This window comes from Urocitellus parryii, chromosome 12, assembly GCF_045843805.1.
Source record: "Urocitellus parryii isolate mUroPar1 chromosome 12, mUroPar1.hap1, whole genome shotgun sequence".
NCBI classification, from domain to species: domain Eukaryota; kingdom Metazoa; phylum Chordata; class Mammalia; order Rodentia; family Sciuridae; genus Urocitellus; species Urocitellus parryii.
Window position 1 is genome coordinate 50,476,167 of NC_135542.1, and position 22,758 is coordinate 50,498,924.

Consider the following 22,758-nt stretch of genomic DNA (forward strand, 5'->3'; position numbering starts at 1 on the left):
ATTTCTTATTTTTATTTACTTATTTATTTTATTTTTTTATTTCTTATTTTTCTATGTGCATAATCAATTGTTGTTGAAAACCACACTACATTTATGCATTCTGATCTATAACATATTTTTAAAGGCATTATATTCAATTATGTGAATGTCTCAAAACTTAACTGAGCTCTCCCTTTTGAACACTAAACTGTTCAAGTTTCTGTGTATTATAAAAAACATTCCGGGCTGGGGATGTGGCTCAAGCGGTAGCGCGCTCGCCTAGCGTGCGTGCGGCCCGGGTTCGATCCTCAGCACCACATACAAACGAAGATGTTGTGTCTGCCGAGAACTAAGAAAAAATAAATATTAAAATTCTCTCTCTGTCCCCCCCTCTCTCTCTCTCTCACTCTCTCTTTAAAAAAAAAAAAAGAGAGATTAATTCTTTAAAACAAACAAAAAAAAAACATTCCAACAAATATATCTAAAACTTAAGCTGTGTACAGTGGTGCCCACCTGTAGTCCCAAAAGCTTGAGAGGCTGAGGTAGGAGGACTACTCTGACACTAGTGTGGACAACCTAATGACATTTTCATCTCAAAAATAATTGTATTTATATATGTAAACGTACACACACACATACATATACCTAAAATTGGAGGTGCACCTCTGATTATTCCTTAGGGAAAGCTGCAGAAGCAGACTGAACAAAGGGATCTGAATATTTTTACAGCCTTCCCTGCGCTCTTCAAAACGGTAACACTAGTTTTTTAATGAATTTAAAATAACTTTACAAATCACCCAGTCCTATTATTTAGTGCAACTAGATGGGATTTGCATAAGAGGTGATTAAATTAAATTTCTTATAAAACAAATAGAATTGTCAGGTAACTGACAATTAAGTGACAATTAATAATAGACTTTACATTCTGAAAGTTTTGTTCTCATTAGTTATATTTTGGAATTCTGGTATTACTGTTTAAATTATACTTTAAAGTTTATATTCTGATTATAAATCACTGCTATTTATAATCCTGATGCAAGTTAACTTTCACTCTAAGATACAGTCCCTAATAGTACCAACATGGAACCATTTGTGCAAATGAATGACACTCATGGACAGAAATACTTTTTGGGGGGGGAAGCAGAGGTTAGAATCAAGGGTTGCTTAACCACTGAGCCACATCCAGGCTTTTTTTTATTTTTTAATTTGAGACAGGGTCTTGCTAAGTTGCTGAGGCTGGCTTTGAACTTGCCATCCTCCTGTGTATCACTGGGATTACAGGTATAAGCCACAAAACCTAGCTCAGGGAACAAAATGCTTTTAAGAGGAATCTTAAAAATCTAATCAGAAAATGTTTCAGACTAAAGGCACAAGTCATTTCAAATGCTACCTTGACACTAAAACAAACGTTAAGAAGTCAAATGAAAAAGATGGGGGGAAAATTCAAAGTTTTTAAAATCTAAGAGGTAAAAACTAAAAGATCAAAGTAAGAAGAAAAAAAAGTACACATGCTAAGGTGTATTCCATATACTAGAAAACCTAATGTATTGAAAACATGAATAGAGATAGCAGTAAAAAAGCAGTGAGGAGGAGGAGGGTGGAGTAGAAGAGAGTGAATAAATGATGAGTCCTTCTGTGATGTTACCAGCCAGAGTTATAGTTCACTTTGGTTGCCTCCTAAATCAGCCACCTCAATTAAAAACCAAGGGAAAGATTCTCACAACAGCCAAAACTGACAACCAGGTGCTTCTCTCATAATGGAGTAATCTCATAATGGAGAAATCACTCTGAATTTTTAGCTTAAACAGATACTAAGAAATTTCATTATGATTTTCTTTTTCAGTAGTATATGAAAAGTAGTAAATCAGAAGCAAAAAGACTTCTAGAGACTAGTATACTGTTAACATCACATTAACCAGTGATAAAGGACACACGCATTCTACCTCCAACAACAATCAGAAATTTACAAGGCACAGTACAGCTGACCCTGGAACAACACTGGTTTCAACTGCTCAGGTCCACTTACTTATTTATATACAGATGAACCTCATAACTTAGAAATACTGAAAAAAAATATGAAAAATGTATAAAATATATGTAGATAAGTCTATTTTGTCATTTATACTCTATACAAATCAACTACGAAAAGTTAAAATTTATCAAAGCTTTCACACAGACTACACATGGCACCACTTGCAGTGGAGAGAAATGTAAACAAATGCAAAGACACAGTATTGAAACACACTGCATAAAATCAACTGTAGTACATAGTGTACTACTACCATGTTTTGTAGCTACCTCCTAGTGCTATCAGAGTGGGCAGGTGAGCCCATCTTGCATCACATGAACACGTGTGCTACTAATCATCTCCGCAGGAGCAGTCCACTTCTCCAGAAAACTGCATATTTTAGTGAACCATCTCTCACCATTCTGGCCTATTTCCTACCATACAAAACACATACAGCACACAAAGTGTTAATCAATCGTTTATGTTATTAGTAAGGCCTTTGGCCAACAGCGGGCTACTAGCAGTTAAGAACTGAGGCGTCAAAAGCATTTTGAGGATTTTCTACTGAGGGGGTGGTCAGCACCCTTAACCCCATGGGTCAACTACAGTCTCAAGAGAAAGGACTAAACAACCCTAAACTTTACTTATCCCTAAATACATTAAAGAATGACATCACTAACAAATGAAAGATGTTTAAATTATGATCAGTGAGTTCTGGTAAAGAGAAGAAACTGGCCACATTTTATAGTGGTTTACACCCTGGGGGGTTGAAATTTAAAACTGGAGACAGGCTTTCAACACCCAAAATGTCCACTTACGTTGAACATCTAATTCCCAAGCCAAGATAATTACAGTACAATAAAAATTAAACAGAGCTACATTGGTAGAAAAACCATAATTATGAGCATAAAGAAAATGTATCTATGTATCTGAATAAGATAAACATGGTGCTCAGTAATCAAGTACAACTTGTGTCATCTCAATCTTTATTCTAAGTGTGATGAAAGCATTCTGAGCACACCAACACGTCCCATTTGCGGTAGCATGCATGTTCTTGTGCCCACTGAATCTTGGTCAATTTGTGTTTTTCCAAGAAGTTCAAAGCCACACCAAAAAACCTGCTGTCAAGTGCTTGCCTAACTAGCATGCTTGTGGCTATAGGTTGGACCATCAGCATAGAAAACACAAACTGCTACCACATGGGTCCTTCCATACTTTATATACTAGAGGAATTTGCACTTTTTCACTAAACAGTTAACAACAAAAAATTGTAGTGATTTTAGTATTCGATCAATAATTTATATTTGGCAAATTTCTAAGTACTCACAATGTGCCAGGGGAGCCGACTACATGTAAATGTAGCAAATTTAATCACAGAAATGTAAAGACTCTAGGATCATCTAGAATATGCTGTTAGGGGCTGGGGCTGTATTGCCTAGAATGTATGAGGCACTGGGTTTGAGCCTCAGCACCACATAAAAATAAATAAAATAGAATATGCAGCTAAATAAAATCCATCAACCTACTACTATTTTCCAACCAGCCTCTTCATCTGGTAACATCATCAATTTAAAACTCAAACAAGATTCCAACTTTCTTGTGTATGTCAATGAAATATAAATTCATCTATATATTATCTTCCTCAGAAAAACACCATTCCATATTAAGAAAATATGAAAGATTTCAGTCCCAAAGAGAAATATTTAGAGATATCATGTTTAAAAAAAAAAAAAAACCTTAGAAAAGTATCTAAATAAAAAAATAATTTTTATGACCACTTTACGACATTGCAGCCAATTTTGAAATGAAGATAAACAGGACAAGAGTTGATCAAATACATGATCTAAGATCGTTCTTTAGAATATCTAAATCTGATCTTGTGGGCCATCTAACTTTCCAACTTTCAATGTCAATGCGTCACATAAAAAAAAGCAGAGAGAACAAATGTGCCTATGAGGCAATCTCGTCCAAAGCTCACACTCAACTCTGAGATGATCAAGCCTCTGTTTTTTCAATTAAAAAAAAAAAAGCAGAACCCAAAGGAATATCCCAAGGATGCAATCATCAAGGCCCAGATTATGAGACATGCTACAGGACAGTTGAATTCAGAGAGTATCTCAACACTTGGTTAAAACACACAGATTCAACTTCATCTCCCTAAAACCTGAGGCAAGCTCCTTTGTCTCTGGTGCTTGTATGGAAGCACTTGAACATGGTTCTGTAACATGTGCACCTCACATTACAGTACTCGCGTGGGGGAAAACGACACAGTAGCCTAGACCAGTGCTCTGAATTCAGATGAAATCCCAGCTTTCCCCCATAAAATTAAAAAAAAAAAAAAAAAAAAAAACAGCCACCTTCTGCTTGAAGGAATTTTTAAGGATTTCATGGGAAACTATATGAAGAACACTTAGCACAATGCTTGGCACAGTCCAGAAGCAAGTCACCTAATAATCGAATAAATACAAACCACAATCAGAAAAATTAAATAGCTGTAGTTCTTGTCTTCACTGATTTCATCTAGTCACATTCTTACAATACCTACTGAATAATAAAATGCCAAACTGGTCAACAGAAAACCAAAACAACAATAAAGAAAAGATAACTTGCAGGAGGGAAGGCTATCAATTTCCAAATAGCTGAGCCTGACTATAAGTACTGAGAATAGTTTAACCACAGCAAATACCACCTGACCAAATGTTGTCATCAAGAAAAGGCTGGGCTTGACCAGACCCCTCAAAGGCAATCAAATTTATTTTCTAATTAGGTTAAAGTTCTCAATATAATCATCTTCAAATACATTTTAGTAACATGGAAAACAGTTTTTGAAGGATTTTTAAAATGTCAACATTATTATTCTGAACCTCTTTGGTTTTTTCACTTTAAAAAACAATTAAATCAACCAACTTCGCCACTTGAACAGTAGGTGGCGTAACTCACATACTGAGCCAGTTGCTGCAAAGAGAGGAGGTAAAATAAAATACAAAACACAGAGAATAAAAGCTCAATAAGGCATCTTCCAACACATTCATCAAAACTGTTTAAAGCTCCTAATTTGAAAAGAAAAGTTTTCAAATAATATGAAAATACTTACATCTCAATTTGTCCAGCATTTTTCCACCACACATGGTTGCTAACATAGCTTTAACTGAAAATACGGTCAACTTGCCTCGGCCCTCACTGAAAAATAAATATTAGAAATAATTGCTATCTGGAACCACAAAAGCAATCAAATGTATAACTAAATATTGAGCAACCAGGAGACTGATTCGGCAACATTTGAAAGCCTTTTTTCCTTTGTATAATTAAGACTTCATCTATACTAAGTGAAGAATAGCTGCTAAAGCTAACCTGAATAATCTGGAAATGAGTTTTAGAAACTACATAAAAAGTAACTTCTATTGGTTCTGTAGGCAGAGGCCAGATGGACGAACCTAAAATTGTTTCCTATACCCTAAACCCATTAAATCCACAGCTGAGGTGTTTTAAAGTAGTCAAAACTGAGGGACCATCTGGTTTGAAAATAACTCAGAAATGTGTCCTTATTTCAGGATAACAAGCTTATTGTTATGCCCTAAACAACAGGGTGCACACTGCTTTAAAGATTTTATAGTACATTCATCTTTGTTTTTACTGTAACAACCTTTGTCACCACAGAAATGTTTATTCTGAAAATCTTAATCCTGCCTCTCTCAGATCTTCCGATATACCACTGTGAAAAAGGGGGAGAGGATGGTAATATTAATTCTTTTTTAGGAACTGGAAAAATGAATTCCTAAAGAAATGGTGCACACCACCAGCAGAACCAAGTAGCCCTGAGGCTCCTTGTCCATGGCCACGTTCCACGCTGTCCGCTATGCCCTGGTCTCATTCAGGTAAAAACGTCACCAACTGATTGCTAAATTTGGCATACGTAAGTTAAAGATGGGTCTTTGTGTTAATTTTATAAAGCTTACGCTCATAGAGTTTCACAGTGACTTAAATAAAATATTTTTACAATAATGAGAGCTATATAACCTTGGTCTTGAAAAGCAAATATCATTCATTTATATTCACTAAAAGAAGCCCTAACACAGTGTTTCCCCTTTCCAAACCACCTTTGTATATAGAAAGATCACATCTGAGAAAAACAAATCGTCTATAAAACAGAAGATTCTCAGTGAAAACACTGCCAGGAAATACAAATTTTTGTTACATTCAGATTTTTCTTGTCGCTGAGTTTATTCATCAGATAAAAACATAACTCTTCAGAAATAAAAACACTGTTCCACATAAAGACAATACAGCATCTGGAAATGATGAAGAATACCTCATGGTACAAGAAAGGCAAAACCCAAAGGATTACTATGTTAGGAGGAGTGGAATTTTAGGAACCTAAAAGATCTATCAGTGAGTCAAAGTCAAACCAGTGGCCTAAGATCTGGCAAGATGCTAAAGACTACACGCCTGGAATGCCAGGAGTCTGAGATAACTGTAAGGGAAGAGCAGGCACCTAGGAAATGCCTTTGCAAGGAAAAGCCTTCCTTCCTACTGACTTCCAAGATGATTATCACTGATGGCTCTGATACTACAGGAAAGAAATTATGACAAATGTGAATTATGTTAATGATAGGTGAGGGGTCACCTCACACCTAGACTAAGCACAAGAGCTGGTGTGGAAACACAACAATTTTATTCTCTCTGTGGTAACTGAGCCCTTAACAAAAGACAGCATATTATCTAGACACAGTTAAAGCAGGGAAGCAAAGGGGGGAGAAAACTGTTCCCCTCCCAAATAATTTACACACTCAAGAAGTCTAAAATGATGGCTTCAAATGTGCATATTCATAGTCATTTACTGAAGTATCTTCTAAAGGCAAAAGACTGGAAATTCCCAAATGTTCATTAACAAAAGACAGACTATGCTGTCAAAAAAGAATGAGAACAGGGCTGGGGTTGTGGCTCAGAGATAGAGTGGTGCCCAGCATGTGTGAGGCACTGGGTTAGATCCTCAGCACCATATAAAGTAAAAATAAAGACATGTGTCCACCTATAACTGAAAAAATAAGTATTTTTTTAAAAAGATTGAGAATAATATATGAAAGCTAAAGAATAATATATAATACTGTTAAATTTTTTAAAAAGCAAGCAAGAATGTATACACGTATAGAACAAAATAATAGTTAGAATATTGTCTAGCAATCATGTTTAAAAGGAAAAAGAAAAATATATCCTCACATACTATTTGTATATGTATATAACCATCTGTGAAATAGTAAGAAAGCAAGAGCCCTGGCTGCCTCCAGGGTATGAGGAGGCACTTAACAAAGAAGAATTAAATTCAGCCTCAATTCCTAATACTTTCAGAGAAGTAGGAAAAGAAATTTTCTCTATTTGGCATCTTTAAGAATAGTAATAACAGCACCTAACACCAAACTTACTTTTCAAAAACTGATTGCTTTTGCCCTAAGATCAAGTCAAGAATGACTGCTCCTTTTAAACATGACACTGGGGAACATAGCTGGTGAGCAAGGACAAAAAAAGGGAAAGGGTACAAAAGCATGCAGATTGTCCAGAAAATATGACCAGTTATTTATAAAATCCCAGCACACCTACCAAAAGGGGGGGGAAAAAAACTATAAAACTTGGAAAAACACTATAACACATGAGTTTAGCAAGGTTGCAGAATATAAGCTCAAAGCACAAATTCAATTTTATTTGTAAACTAAAAGAAACTAAAACATACTAGCACATAAAATATAAAATACTTTGATAAAAAGCCTTTTAGGGGCTGGGACTGTAGCTCAGTGGTAAAGTGCTTGCCCTGCATATGTGAGGCACTGTGTTTGATCCTCAGCACCACATAAAAATAAAGATACTGTGTGTTTATCTACAACTAAACAAATATTTTTTAAAAGCCTTTTAAAAATATTTTCAAGATCCATATGCTGAAAACTACAAAATACTGGCAAAAGAAATCAAAGAAGACTTAAAGATATACCTAAAATATTCAAGTTCATGAAACAGAAAATTCAATATTGTTAACATGTTAGTTCTCCTTAACTCAATTAGAATCCTGTTGTTATTCAATGCAATCCTCAGAGGTGAGGAGGAGAGATACTATTTTTCCTGCCTTTTACACAGCACTTAATTTAGCACATCACTCTGACACCAGATATGTGGGGATATCTTCCCATACACCAAGCAATTCTGCAGCAGACACAAGCTCTTCCAAGTCAATTCAATTCTGCTACTCTCTACTTGGAGATAGATCAGATCTTGAAGTAAGACAGAAGAAAGAAGAAATGAGTACAAAGGAGTCATAAAGAAGAAGAACAGGAAAAAAAAAATTTTATTTCGTAAGGTCCACATACTTTTCCAGGCCCATCACATCCAAGCCAGTCTCTTTTTCAGATGTGCTACTTCCCAAATTTCTGGGAAATCTGTAATACCTGGGCACTGTTAAATCAACCCCGTCCCCTGAAAAACAGATTAAGTAAAGAGACATGATATTTCAAGAAACCTATAATTTAGGAGACTTTCCGATGCTATCTCTTGATCAAATAATGAACACCACATCAGCCTAGGAACCCCGAGACTGACCACACCACCAGGAGCTATCGTGAGATCACCAGAATGATATCATTTCTACATACCTGTCCATATCCCTGCCCCCGCCAACTTTCCTTTACAAAAATTGGGAACCCCCAAAATGCATCTCTCACTCTCAAGACAGCTCTCATTCTCCCTTGAATATGTACTCCTTGCTTTACCCCAAAAGACTTCTCTGGAGATTGCCCTCATTCTCACTTGAATGTGTATCTACTTTCCTAAATTAACCTCTGTTTCTACCTTTGATGAGCACATTGAAATTCTTTTCTGTCACGTATGCCAAGAACACTGCTGGTCCTGAGTCCAGTTCCCCTTCTCTCCTGGAAATCCTTGGACCCTTCTTCAGAGACCCCTCATCTCCCATGATATCCCACAACACTGCCCTTACTTCCAAAGCCAGCTGAAGTTGTAGGTGGTCATTTACACTTCTGACCATCCAGCTATACATCAAGGATCCCCACAACCCGTTCCTTGCATTCAATTAATTTGCTAGAGTGCTCACAAAATTCAGGGAAATATGTCTACTGTTTATTCACAAAGGACACTACCAAGCACATTGATGAAAGAGTTGCATAAGGGTGAGGTATGTGGGAAGATGTGCAGAGCTTCCATGCCCTTCCTGGACATTTGGGGTTTTTTATAAAGCTTCATTGCGTGAGCATGAATGATGAAATCACTGATTAACAATCTTCAGTCCCTCTCCACTCCCCAAAGCTGGGAGATGGGGCTAAAAGTTCCAACCCTCTTATCACACAGGTCAGTTCTCTTGGCCACCAACCTCCATCCTGAGGCTATTCAGGGAGCCCACCTAAAATCACCTCATTAGAACAAAAGATGTTCCTAACACCCAGGAAATTCCAAGGGATTTAGGAGAGTTGTCAGACATTCCTATCATCAGGAATTTACCTAGGTCTCAGGAGTGCCCTGCCAGGAGGCAGGGTCAAAGATCAAGATTCCCCTATTGACACTATTTACCCAGTATTAAAAGCTCAGTCTCAAGAACCAGGGCGGAGACCAAACTTTAAAGCTGAAGCTTCTCCTACTATCCCATCTCTGAGAAATGACAAAGGTTTCAGAAGCTCTGTGCCAAGAACTGGGGACAGAAACCAATATGTATATTTCTCTAGTTTTTTTGGAAGGGGAGGGGGGGTACTTTCCAACTTGAGCTACATCTCCAGTCCTTTTTATTTTTCATTTTGAGATGGGGTCTCACTAAGTTGCCAAGGTTGACCTCAAACTTGTGATGCTCCTGACTTGACCTCCCTAGTAGATGGGACTAGAGAAATGTGTTACTGTGCCCAACTTATATTTCTTAATATTTCACAAATCTTAATAAAACTCACAAAAAGGGAGCTGGGCATGGTGGCACACGCCTGTGATCCCAGAAGCTCAGGAGGCTAAGGCAGAAGGATCAGGAGTTCAAAGCCAGCCCCAGCAACTCAATGAGGCTCTCAGTGACTCAGTGAGACTCAGTGAGCCCCTGTCTCTAAATAAAATATTAAAAGGGATGGGGGTGTGGCTTAGTGGTAAAGTGCCTCTGGGTTTAATCCTCATGTTTAAAAAAATTCCCCATGTAATTTTAATATGGTCCAGAGCTGAGAACCGCCAACACAGAGCTTTGATTGTGATACTAAGACTTAGTTCTTATTTTGTTGTCAATAAAAAAACTGAAGATTTATCATAATGAAAGATTTAAGAAAATTAACATATGTTTGTATAAATCTTTCTGGTTCCAAATCTCACTTTCTTCCTTCAAAGAGACCAAATAATATCTGTTCCTTGCTACAGAGAAGAAACTAATGACACCTGCACAAACAGGAGAGTGTAACAGAGCCCAATACACTAACAAGGGAGCCAGGCTGACTTTAAGCTCCTCAGTGAAAAAGGTGGTGTGACCCAGGAATGGGTATCTGTAAACTCCTTACAACAACAGGTCTTACTGGGTACTATGATATCTTTACTTCTAAAAATTATTATGATAATTAGCACTTACCCAACATTTTTCCTAATCTTCATAATATTTTAGACACTAATATTTTATACTTCCCAGTCTTTATTCAAAACATTCTCTAATTGGACTCTGTTGTTACAAGATTTGGTCTTATATTCAAATATAGAATAATGGATATAATTTTCAATTAACCTGAAGCAGAAAAAAAACACTTTTATTCTCTTCCATTCATTAATATTATTACTAGTCTCCATGGCTGGTATTCAATCAAGGAGTCTGTTCATTTACATAATAAGCTAGATCAGGATGTTTACAGTAAGAGGACTCATCAACCCCTCAATTATTACCAGCAATGTACGGTCCTTTAACAAGTTCATCTCTCATGCCCATGTTTACAACCATTTCTCTTGTCCACAACAGCTAAATGGCAATCTCCACATAACCCTCCACCCAACAAACCACAGATCTCCTCTCCTCTCTGCCAGTGCTTAACGTAAAATGCTTTATTGAGGGTGAAGGGATATGCATCAAAGTGTCAGTGTGTACTTCCATGAGACAAAGAGAGTGTATATATATATATATAGCTGAAGGAGTTTTAGGTGTCAGAAAAGTAGAGGTATTTGAAATTAAAGGTGAATTTACAGACAGAAGAGATTTGGGGAAATGCTTAGTGAGTGCTTAAGTTTAAGAATCTGTTCAGCTGGCATGGTGGCACTCACGTGTAATCCCAGCACCTTGGAAGGCTGAGGCAGGAGGATCACAAGTTCAAGGCCAACCTTGGCAACCTAATGAGGCCTTAAGCAACTTAGCAAGACCCTGTCTCAAAATAAAATAGGGCTGGGGGCTGGGGATGTGGCTCAAGCGGTAGCGCGCTCGCCTGGCATGCGTGCGGCCCGGGTTCGATCCTCAGCACCACATACCAACAAAGATGTTGTGTCCGCTGAGAACTAAAAAATAAATATTAAAAATTCTCTCTCTCTCTCTCCCCCCCTCTCTCACTCTCTTTTAAAAAACATAAATAAATAAATAAAATAAAATAGGGCTGGGGGTATGGCTCAGTGGTAAAGAGCCCCTGAGTTCAATCCCTAGAACCAAAAAATAAAAATAAAAGGCCTGGCTTCAACACTGAGCCCTTTGCCATGAATATTTTTCTTGTCAGTCTACCTTAAACCTAACTGCAACTTCCTATACAGACAGGATCCCCAAACAAAGCAAAGTCAGAGTGTCACTTTTACATTTCTAACACTTTTCACAACTCCTGCATCCTTCCTCTGCAATTAGGAGCATGCAGAGAGAAACTGCAGTCATCCAGTAGACCAGTGCCCCATGATGATGCTCTTGAGCTAACTGATTCTTCCTGGAAGAACTTATACTTGATCCTTCCCACCAGACATCTGACATTATTCTTTATACACTGGTCAAATTGCACTTAAAATTGAATAGTCAGTTGCCCCTGGTCAAGGCATTTACAACCACACAAATGCCTATGTTTTCACCACTTCCCATGTAAATAAGAGCCTGTACAGAATCAATTCAAATCAAACAAGGTTAGGGAAAGACACTTAACCTGATTTCATCAAAAATAATTTAACTCACTTAACATGTGACCTACAATAGCCTGCGTAGTTGATTAGTAAGTCAATATTTAAAATGCAACGCAACTAACAGGGAATATTAACTAACCCCTATCCAAAGACAACAAAATCAAAGGAGAAAAAGGTATTATCTAATACATAAAATACATAAATAATTTTTAAGAAGGTACTGTCTGTCGAGGATGGCTATACACAGGAAACTTGCTATGTTAATATTTCAACCCCACCCAGAGGAAAGCCTTCCAGGGACACCCTCCCCCAAGGAATACACAGATTCCCAGACTTTTCTGAATGGTTCATTTCCATAAACCTATCATTTTACACACATAACCCACTCACATGACTTCTAAAAAGAGTTCTTATTATCCAACACAGAAAACACCATCAGCTCTGCGCCAAGTAAAGCAAACAGTGAGTCACTCTGAATAAACACTCAGTATCTGAACACACAGGTATCATCAGAAGCCTCTGCAATCCTCGCCTGTGCCCTGTGACTGGGAAATTGTTCATTTCAGTTTAATAAAGTCCCAAATTCTGCCTTTTGGTATTTAAACTAACCTCATCTGAATGATTTGTTTCTTGGCTGTGCAGTGCCAAATATGGGCTTGCGATTCAAATTAATACTTTTGAAAACAAGGCTATGGGGAATGTCTTTTTACTTAAGAACACAAGCTATTTCGACATCTTTAGCAAACAGTTGTGGATGCTGCCAAGCATAAATTAGTAATTCTTGTATGAAAATAGACTTCTACTTTAGAAACACTATTACCAGTCCAATTATCACACGTTGCTAAGAGGAATAAGCATTTCTCTTTGATTTTCAAAAACTCATATTTTTCCAATTAATCTTAATTTATAAAATTCCACAGTGAATAGATTATGCGATAATCAACTGCAAATCAAGAACCCACTTGGCAAAAAAATGTCAAACAGCTTAATCAAGTAAAATCAACTTGGAATATTATTCAATTTTGCCACAATCAGAACGCCTGCTGCTTTTCATTTCTACCTCAGACATTTATGAAAAACCCAGCACTGTACTAACTGAAGAATCAAATAAATATAAAAGAATCTGTACTCTCAAAAACTTTCAATCTCATCTGTACACTTTGGATGTAGTTCAGAATATCATATAATTAAAAAATAAAAATGATACAGACAACTATAGGTCATCAAAGGGGTGAAAATGAGGCTGGTGATAATAAGGAAGGCAATGCCATAGAGAAAAACTTGAAGCAAACCCTGAAAAGGACAAAAGATTTGGATGACAGATGAAAAGGAGATGGTACTCCGGGCAGAGTGGGCAGGGATGAGGTTGGGGGCAGCCCCATGCAAAGGAGCCAGAGATGAGCATGTCCACTGGAAAATCACAGAAGCACCTCAGGGAATTTAACTAAAGCCTGGCAAGCAGGAAGGTGAGGACCAGTGCAGTCAGACCCACAGAGAGTGGCTTAATGCAAAACCACGAGAGCCTTGAAGGCTTCTGAAGGGTGAGTTACATGATAAGAGTAGTGTCTTCATCAGATTATCTGGAGGTGATGCACCGAGTGGCCTGGAGAACAAAACAATGGCAAGGAAAAGGCAATACCTCAGAAAAAGTATCCTCTGCCTTTTATGAAAAAAAAATACTATATATATATTACACACTATAAAAAGGCAGGATGAAATAAGCACAAAAAAATAAACATAAAGAAATCTGAAATATTAACAAATAGTCAAACTCTCCCAAAGGCCTGCCTATCTTGAAACCAAAAGATTCTTGTTTGGAAATTGGCACAATGACTTCTTTGAAGAGAAGCTACAAACCACAGAGTAAGGTGAAGAGTGCTCCCCTCCTTCCTCTCTGTCCCCTGATTCCATAGATGGGCACTCCAGAGGAGCTGCAGGCACACATCCCACCACATCCTACAGTAGTACACAGTCACCAACCCCAAGGAAAGATGCAGGCCCCAGGCTCCACTCCTGTCCTCCTCAGAGCAGCAGTTTTTCTCCATTTTTACTAAATCCCCCAACTTAGGATTTCACTATTTTAAACATTCAAGACCCCTAGCCCATTCCCTATTATTTCTTGGAAAATGTCCTAAAACAGTTGTGATCAGAACCTAAAGAGTGAAACCTGCTGCGGGGGTGGGCGATTTCCCATTCAGCACAACACCCTAATTTGATTTGGCTGATATTTTTCTTGTCATCTTGAACACTTCTAAGAACAAGTAGGGACATAAGTACATACTGTAACCAAACACATAAAATGTTTGTGCCGCCCAGGAAATTATAGTTTTGTTTGGAAATCATTGAGGCAGACTGTAACCTGATATTATCATTTTTTCAGCCATGTCCACTCTGTACTCCACTAGTCGGGCAGATTCAGAATTCAATTTGCTTCAATTTTAAATGGACTAGTTTGTTTCTGCTTTGCATGTGTGTGTATGTGTGTGTGCGCGCGCGCGTGTGTGTGTGTTGCTGGAAATTGAACCCAGGGCCTCACACAGACGAAGCACACACTGTTTTATACTATTTTGTTTTAAATGTCTACTATTAAAAGGCAACTATAAAATCATTTAAAGATATTCAAGGGGCTGGGGTTATGGCTCAGTGGTAGAGCGCTCGTCTAGCATGTGCAAGGCCCTGGGTTCAATCCTCAACACCACATAAAAATAAAATAAAGATATTGTGTCCAACTACAACTAAATATATATATATATATATTTTTAAAAAAGTATTCAAATTAAACTGCTAAAAGAAGACTATAAAATTATTGCTAACCATATTTTCAAACAACAGGAAATATTTCATATAACTCTATCATAAATTTTAAAACAAAATAGATGGTCCCCAACTTATATCAGTTTGACTTAAATATTTCTTGACTTTGTGATGGTGTGAAAAGCAATACACAATGAGTAAAAATCATACTTCAAATTTTGAACTTTTTAAAAATTTAAATACTGGGGACCAAACCTAGGGGCACTCTACCACTGAGCTACATCCTAGTCTTTTTTATTTTGAGACCTCACTAAGTTGCAAGGTTGGCCTCAAACTGGCAATATTGTTGCCTCAACCTCCTAAGGATCTGGTGTTACAGGAGTGCACCACAGTAGCCAGCTCAAATTTTCAATCTGGATTGAAATTAGCAAAATGCAGTAGGTCATGCTCTCTTCATTGCAGGACAGAGTCTCCAGCTACATCTCCCAGTCACGTGATCAGCTCCTGGTGGGCCATGTGGTCATAAGAGTAAACAGCAGGTACTCTAGGTGCAGTGTGTTGCTCAGCTAGGATGTTTAGTAGTTTAGATGTATTAAATGCATTTTCAATTTATGATGTGCTCGTTAGGATATAACCCACAGTAAGTTAAGGAACATCTTTATGTATAAGTTATTACCCTAAAGGAATCTTTAGGTTGTTCAAATTAGCAAAGATGTTTTCTATTAAGTATTACTTTAGATGACAAACACTAAGCCTGGACTGTTCAACGATAAGTTCAATATTCACTGTTTATAGATTTTATCCAAACCTAGTTTCAATAGGTATATTATTTTCTTATAGGTTTGTTTCATTTTTAAGGTGGAATTTCATCATACCTCTGAACTAATAACACTTTTGGCAAAGGCCACAGGCTCATTTATAAGGCAGAAATTGATGAAAAAACACAAGAGGAGGGCTGGGGTTGTAGTTCAGTAGTAGAGTGCTTGCCTCGCATGCGTGAGGCCCTGGGTTCGATCCTCAGCACCACATAAAAATAAATTAAAATAAATATATTGTGTTCATGTCCAACTAAAAAAAATGCTTAAAAAAACACAAGAGGAAAAAAGATTTTCTTGTATGAAAATTGTCAGAAATAAAGTATAAAATAAATTTCTCAGGAACTCATTATGAAATATTATCCTCTCCTACACAGGAGCAAAAAAGAGAAAACAGTAGCTATCAAAGAAGAATGCCCTCTCAGAATTAGTATATAAAAATTTTAGAACAATAACTCACAATAAGATAGGTCTACAGCTGCATGCAACATGAATGCATCTAAAATAATGTCAATAGGTGAAAAAATAAAGCAGATAATAGTATATACAGCATGATGACACCTTTTTATTATTATTTTTTCTTCTACAATACTGTGGACTGAACCCAGGGCCTTGCACATGCTAGGCAAGTGCTCTATCCCTGAGCTATATCCCCAGCCCCATAACACCTTTTTTTTTTTTCTGGGGAATTGAATCCAGGTCCTTGTGCATATGGGACAAGCATTCTACCAACTGGGCTATATCCCCAGCATAAGACTCTTTTTATAACTAAATAAAAATAATTAAAACAATAATCAAGCTGAGTGTTGTGCTTTGGATATGGTGTATCCTCCAAAAGCTCAAGTGTGAGACAATGCAAGAAAATTTAAAGGTGAAATGATTGGGTTATGAAAGTCTTAGCCTACTCAGTTCATTAATCCATGGACATGGATTAACTGGGTGGTAACCGAAGGCAGGTAGGGTGTGGCTGGAGGAGACAGGTCACTCTGGGTATGCCTTTGGGGTTTATATTTTGTCCTTGATGAACAGAGCTCTCTCTGCTTCCTGATGGCAATGTCCTGAGTTGTGTTCCTCCTCACCACCCTTCCACCATGACGTTCTGCATCATCTTGGGCCCAGAGCAATGGAGTCAACCATCTATGGACTGAGACTTCTAAAACCAGGAGCCAAATAAACTTTTCCTCCTCCAAAATTATTCTTATCAGGTCTTTTGGTTACAGTGAAGAAAAGCTAAATAAAACACTGAGGATGTAACTCAGCAATAGAGCATTTGCCTAGATGTGTGAGTCCCTGGGTTCTATCCCCAGTACTGCAACAAAACAGCTCACTAAACAATACTTTATCCCTATATATGTGACAAACTGTATTTCAGAAGCAACGAAAGGGTAACACAAATCAGGACAGTGTTAACCTGAACTAGGTTCAGGACAGTGAGACGGGACAAGACAGCATAGAGACAAATGGAAGTTACTGCCAATAGTAGTATTTCTGGATTAGATAGCGGGTGCATGGATGTTTATTATCCCTAAAACTGAATAAATGAGGGAGAGAAGAAAGTACTACAAAATGATCAGTGAGCAACCAGGGCAATAGTCCAGGGGAAGGTGAAGACACACTGGAGAAAAGCATCACACCTGAGATATCAGGAAGTAGAAATGACAGGACTGGGTAATTGGTTGGATGTGGGGACTAGAGGAGAAGGAAGACTTATAAATGATTCTCAGATTTCAGGTTTAAGAAACTGAGTGGACAGTGGGATCATTTCATGAGAAAGGGTTCCACAAGTTTATGATGTACTGCATGAAGCTTAGGGTGACCACTGCAGTTGTCTCCCTCATATCTAATCTACCCATTCCTACCACAGAGTAGCATGTGGTCAAAGTGAGATTAAACCATTCTCTGCTCCAGAGACACACCCCCTGATGTGTTTGAGCTATGAGACACAACACCTCCATATATCTGACCTAACAGCACAGTTCCAGAGGGAAGTTCAGCTACTTCTGTTTGATGCTGAGAAAAGGTGGCTCTCTCCCTCTACCTATACCTAAAAAAGGATGCATTTAGTGGCTGCTAGCAAGCATTTCTTGAAGTCAGCCTAAGGGTGAACCTGATAAGAAGGCATAGCTGGAAGCAGAGTAAGGAAATGAAGCCAGGGCTTAATGCAACCAAGATCCAAGGCCGGCCTCCCTCTGGCCCCAGTTACTGTAAAAGCCCATGTAAGCAGCTTTCTCTTCCTCACAGCTAAAGACACTGAACTAATACCAAGAGCTGAAACAGAAAGGGGTCTGTAAGTAAAAAGCACTAGAATGTGAAAGTGTCTCAATGCAGAACAGGAAGGCAGATCTCTCCCTCCTGCTGGGAATGTAGATAGTCAACTTCTGCCCCGTGGTTGGACCAGACCACAGGATAACCTGCACTGCAGTGGTGGGGGACCCAAGAGGTGGGAAGAAGAGGCTATCCACCATGTTTTTGCTAGTTTTTGTGGCTTTCGCCAAGGTTGTGCACACAGGTGTTTGTAATGGAACTCTGTATTTTTCAACGTTTTAAAATGTGAAGTGTGTTAAATGTAACATTACATAAAGTATGTGATGTTAAGATGTAAAGTATTTAAAACTCAAGCATTTAAAAAATTAAATCCTCAGAAAATACTATTTCTGGAAGGAAGTCTCAGACCCCATTTGTTCCTGTTGTTTTAGGGTCTTATAATCTATTATAATAATCAGAAACCATTTGGCAAAAAAAAAAAAGAATATAAATTTGAAAGTGAGGAAAGTTAAGATTAAATAATATTTGCCTTCAATTTTAACCTTGAGGAATTATGAAATACAAAACCTGACTCAGTTGAAATAACTAGGTAATCTGCATATCAAAGGGACTCTCCAGCCTAAATAAATTGACCATTCAATAAAAAGGCTAATACTTGAAGTATTTAACAACATAATGCTCTGATTTTCTAAAAATTCTGATAAACAGATCCTTTCTTTTTTCCAGTATAAGAAGGTCAATTTTAGCTGGACATGGTGGCACACACCTGTAATCCCAGGGGCTTAGAAGGCTGAGGCAGGAGGATCAAAAGTTCAAAGCCAGCTTCAGCAACTTGGCAGCGCCCTAAGCAACTCAGTGAGACCCTCTCTCAAAATAAAAAATAAAAAGGGCTAGGAAGGTGGCTCAGTGGTTGTGTGCCCCTCAATTAAATCCCTAATACCCCCACTCCCCCAAAAAAGAAAGAAAGCCAATTTGGTTTTTTTTTCCTAATATTTTTAGTTGTAGATGGACACAATGCCTTTATTTTATTTATTTGTTTTTATGTGGTGCTGAGGATCGAACCCCGGGGTTTACACGTGCCAGGCAAGTGCTCTACCGCTGAGCCACAGCCACAGCCCCAGAAAGCCAATTTTAAATGTCTAGAGAGTTAAATAAGTTCCTATCATATACAGATGTCAAGGTTAGTGAAGACAGGATAACGGATTCTAATACCCATGGTCAAAGTGTTAAACATATGGACTTGAATATCACCAAACTCACCCTCCTACTCGTCACTCACTCATCTTTCTGGATTTGCAAGTGTTTTCAGCATGCTCATCTACCCATCTGTCTTCATCTGGTTGACTGTCCAGTTACTCTTTTTGTCTTTTTCTGCACATGTCCAGTTCTCTCTGAATCCATCCTAGGATATCTGTGTGCCTTCTGCTCCTATGTTTCTATCTTTTTACTCTTCCTTTCCTCCATTCTTTAGCCATTTGCTATGGTCTGAATGTCTCTGTCACATGAGAGCATGAGAAGGTGGGGTATTTGGGGGGGGGGGGGTGACTAGGTCTTGGGAGGGAAGCCCTCATGAATGGGATTAGTCCCCATATAAGAGGCCGGGCTGGGGAACATAGCTTAGTTGGTAGAGTATTTGCTTCCCATGCACAAAGGCCCTGAGTTTGAGCTCCAGCACCAAATAAAAAAAAAAAAAGAGGCCCCAGAGAGATCCCTTGCCCCTTTCACTATGTGAAGATACAGCAAGTTGTCATCTAAGAGCAGAATGCAGGACCTTACAACATACAATCTCTCCCATGTTCTTGGACTTCCAGCCTCCACAACTGTCAGAAATATATTTCTGTTGTTTATAAGCAACTGTGTTTATGGTGCTTTTTTTTCTATTTTTTATTGGTGCATTACAGTTGTGTATAATAGTGGAATTTGTTATTACATACTCATACATACACACAATGTAACACTATAATTTGGCCAATATCATTCCCAGGTACTTCCTTTTCTCTCCCCCTCGGCCCTCCCCTTGGTCCCTTTCCTCTACTCTACTGATCTCCCTTCAATTTTCATGAGATACCCCACCCGCACCTTTCCTTTCCTTTTCCTCTCTAACTTCCACATATGTGAGAAAAAATATACAACCCTTGACTTTCTGAGTATGGCTTATTTCATAATTATTTCATAATTTTCCTGCACATGACATAATTTCATTCTTCTTTATGGCTGAATAAAACTCCACTTTGTATTTGTACCATATTTTCTTTATTCATTCATCCAATGATGGACACCTAGGCTGATCAGTTTAACATATTTTCTTACAGCAGCTCAGACACCATAGTATTTAACTTGATGTGACTATTGAATAAAAGTTTTTAATCCCTGCTTATCATTTTTAGATAGTAGATTCTTTTTTAACATTTATGTTTTAGCGGTGGTTGGACACAATACCTTTATTTTATTTTTATAAGGTGCTGAGGATCGAACCCAGGACCTCACACGCGCTAGGTGAGCACTCTATCGCTAAGCCACAATTCCAGCCCAGGTAGTAGATATTTTTATTTCTGACTTTTTATAAAAGTGCTTCTTAAATTGATTTGTGTTGTGACCCCTTGAACTGACATACACAGTGGGTCAGTGTCATGATAAGGTGCTGCTTACTCATCACAGAATAACAATTTTCACTAAGGGTTCTTATCCTCAGATAGTGTAAAATTAAGCTTATGGATTCACTGATCTACAAAAAAGTGGCATTAGGATTCTGGGACTCATGTCTCTAGGATATTCTGATTTTAATAATACAAATTTCCTTTAAATAATTTTCTATTAAATATCTATAATATATAATCAGGTAACATCTTATAAACATGTTGTACACTTAGTAACTATCTAATTGTGACCTAACTTTGATACAAAGTTTTACTTTGATACAATTAGTTTCATCACTAACTCACAGAATTTTCACTGTTTAAAGTATAATTAATAACATTTTACAAAGGTATGAACTCAAAGTAAGCCTAGAGAGAAAAAAAAAAAAATGAAGCAGATAGAATTAATCTATCCAAACCAAACAGCCAACAGAGTAACAGAAAGCAGACATATGAGCTCTTAGCTCCTGGAATGTAACTGCTAGCTTCTGCTTCCATCCTGCATGATTGGTTTGGTTTTCTTTTTCATAACATCAACTTAATTCTCTATGAATACAAGTGTTTCAATCATTTATATTTTAATTTGGGATACATTTAAATAATTTTCTTCTCTTGATGTAAGTTTACCAATGTCCTGCACTGAAAAAAAAAAAATTTTAATAGGTTCCTCGATATTTATAAAGACAAAACAAGATACTTTAGTCCAAAGGCACTTAATGTTACAGATTAAAGAAAAGATATCTTAAAAGTCAACTAGAAAGCCTCATAATCACACTCACAACTTAGATATATGTCACTGGAGAGGGAACAACTAGGTTAAGATATCTGCAATTGAACTCAACAACATGTCAAGCATTGTGATTCTCCTTGATACTAGAGAGCTTAACATGAGGTGTTCCAGGACAGTTAAGTCACTGTTGACTGGATAGAAGGGACTTATACTGACCAACTTCCCTTTTAACTGTGATTCTAAGTGGACTAGCCTAAAGCAATATAGAAACAGAGCAATGAAGTGACAGGTGTTCCTAGAGTAAAGCAAGCGTGGAAGGTACTACCTGTCATAAGCGGCAATCATAAAGTTGAGGAGGAGGCTGATGGACTGTTCCACACTGATTTGGTGAGTAGAAGGAAGGCGCTTATTCAACTGATAGTAGATGGATGAGATGACGGTTTCCAGGCGGGACACACTGATCTCGGTGCTATGGTCCAGTGTATTAAGGCCATTGTCTCGAAAGGCTTCGATCATGTTCCAGATATCAACCAGATGAACTAAAACATGAAGAAAATAAGCTGTCAATAATTTTAAAGTATGGTGCTCCATTCACAACTGGACACTTACATTTATCAACTAGTTTTTTAAGTTTAAAATATAGAATCTCAGGCTGGGGCTCAGCAGTAATGCACTTGCCTGGCATGTGTGAGGCACTGGGTTCAATTCTCAGCACCACTTAAAATAAAAAAATAAAAATAAAAAATTTCATCAACAATAAAAAATATTTTTTAAAAAATATACACTCTTTAGTCAACAAAGAGAAACACATTCTATGGGATGATAGTCTCAGAAGTCATCAAGAAGCCACTATAAACTGGGTGCAATAGCACTTATCCCAGTGACTCAGGAAACTAAGGTAGGAGAATCCCAAGTTCAAGATCAGACTCAGAATTCAGAGAGAACTTAGCAAACTTTGTCTCAAAACTAAAAACTTAAAAAACACTGAGGATGTAGCTCAGTGGGAGAACACCCATGGGTTCAATACCCAGTACAAAAAAGAAGCCACTGTGGACCAGGATGGACCATCTGCACTTTTATATTTGAATAACTGGTGAATTTGAATAATGTGCTTGCCTAGCATGTGTGATGCACTGGGTTCGATTCTCAGCACCACATAAAATAAAAAATAAATAAAAATAAAGGTCCATCAACAACCAAAAAATATTTTTAAAAAAATTTAATGGAGGGATCAAGAAATATTCATAATGGGGCTGGGGCTGGGGCTCAGTGGTAGAGCACTTGCCTGGCATGTGTGAGGCACTGGGTTTGATCCATAGCACCACAGAAAAACAGAAAACAAATAAAATAAAGGTGTCCACCTATGACTTAAGGAAAACAAATTATATATATATCTTTTTTTCGTAAGAACTTTCGCTCTTTTTAGTAACTTGCTACATTATCTCAAGTCACCTTATTTTAATACTTTAGCCTAGAAACTCTGGC

The 22,758-nt window shown here is 37.7% G+C and overlaps 1 protein-coding gene across 1 annotated transcript in view; it reads right to left on the reverse strand.

Moving 5' to 3' along the window:
• Nucleotides 1-22,758, reverse strand: part of Dtnb (dystrobrevin beta) — a 228,612-nt gene that overhangs the window by 159,472 nt on the left and 46,382 nt on the right. The window contains exons 4-5 of the mRNA XM_026389833.2: nt 21,599-21,812; nt 5,082-5,167 (exon numbers count right to left, since the gene is read on the reverse strand). Coding sequence (XP_026245618.2) covers nt 5,082-5,167; nt 21,599-21,812 — 300 coding nt within the window. The remainder of the gene's footprint in view (nt 1-5,081; nt 5,168-21,598; nt 21,813-22,758) is intronic.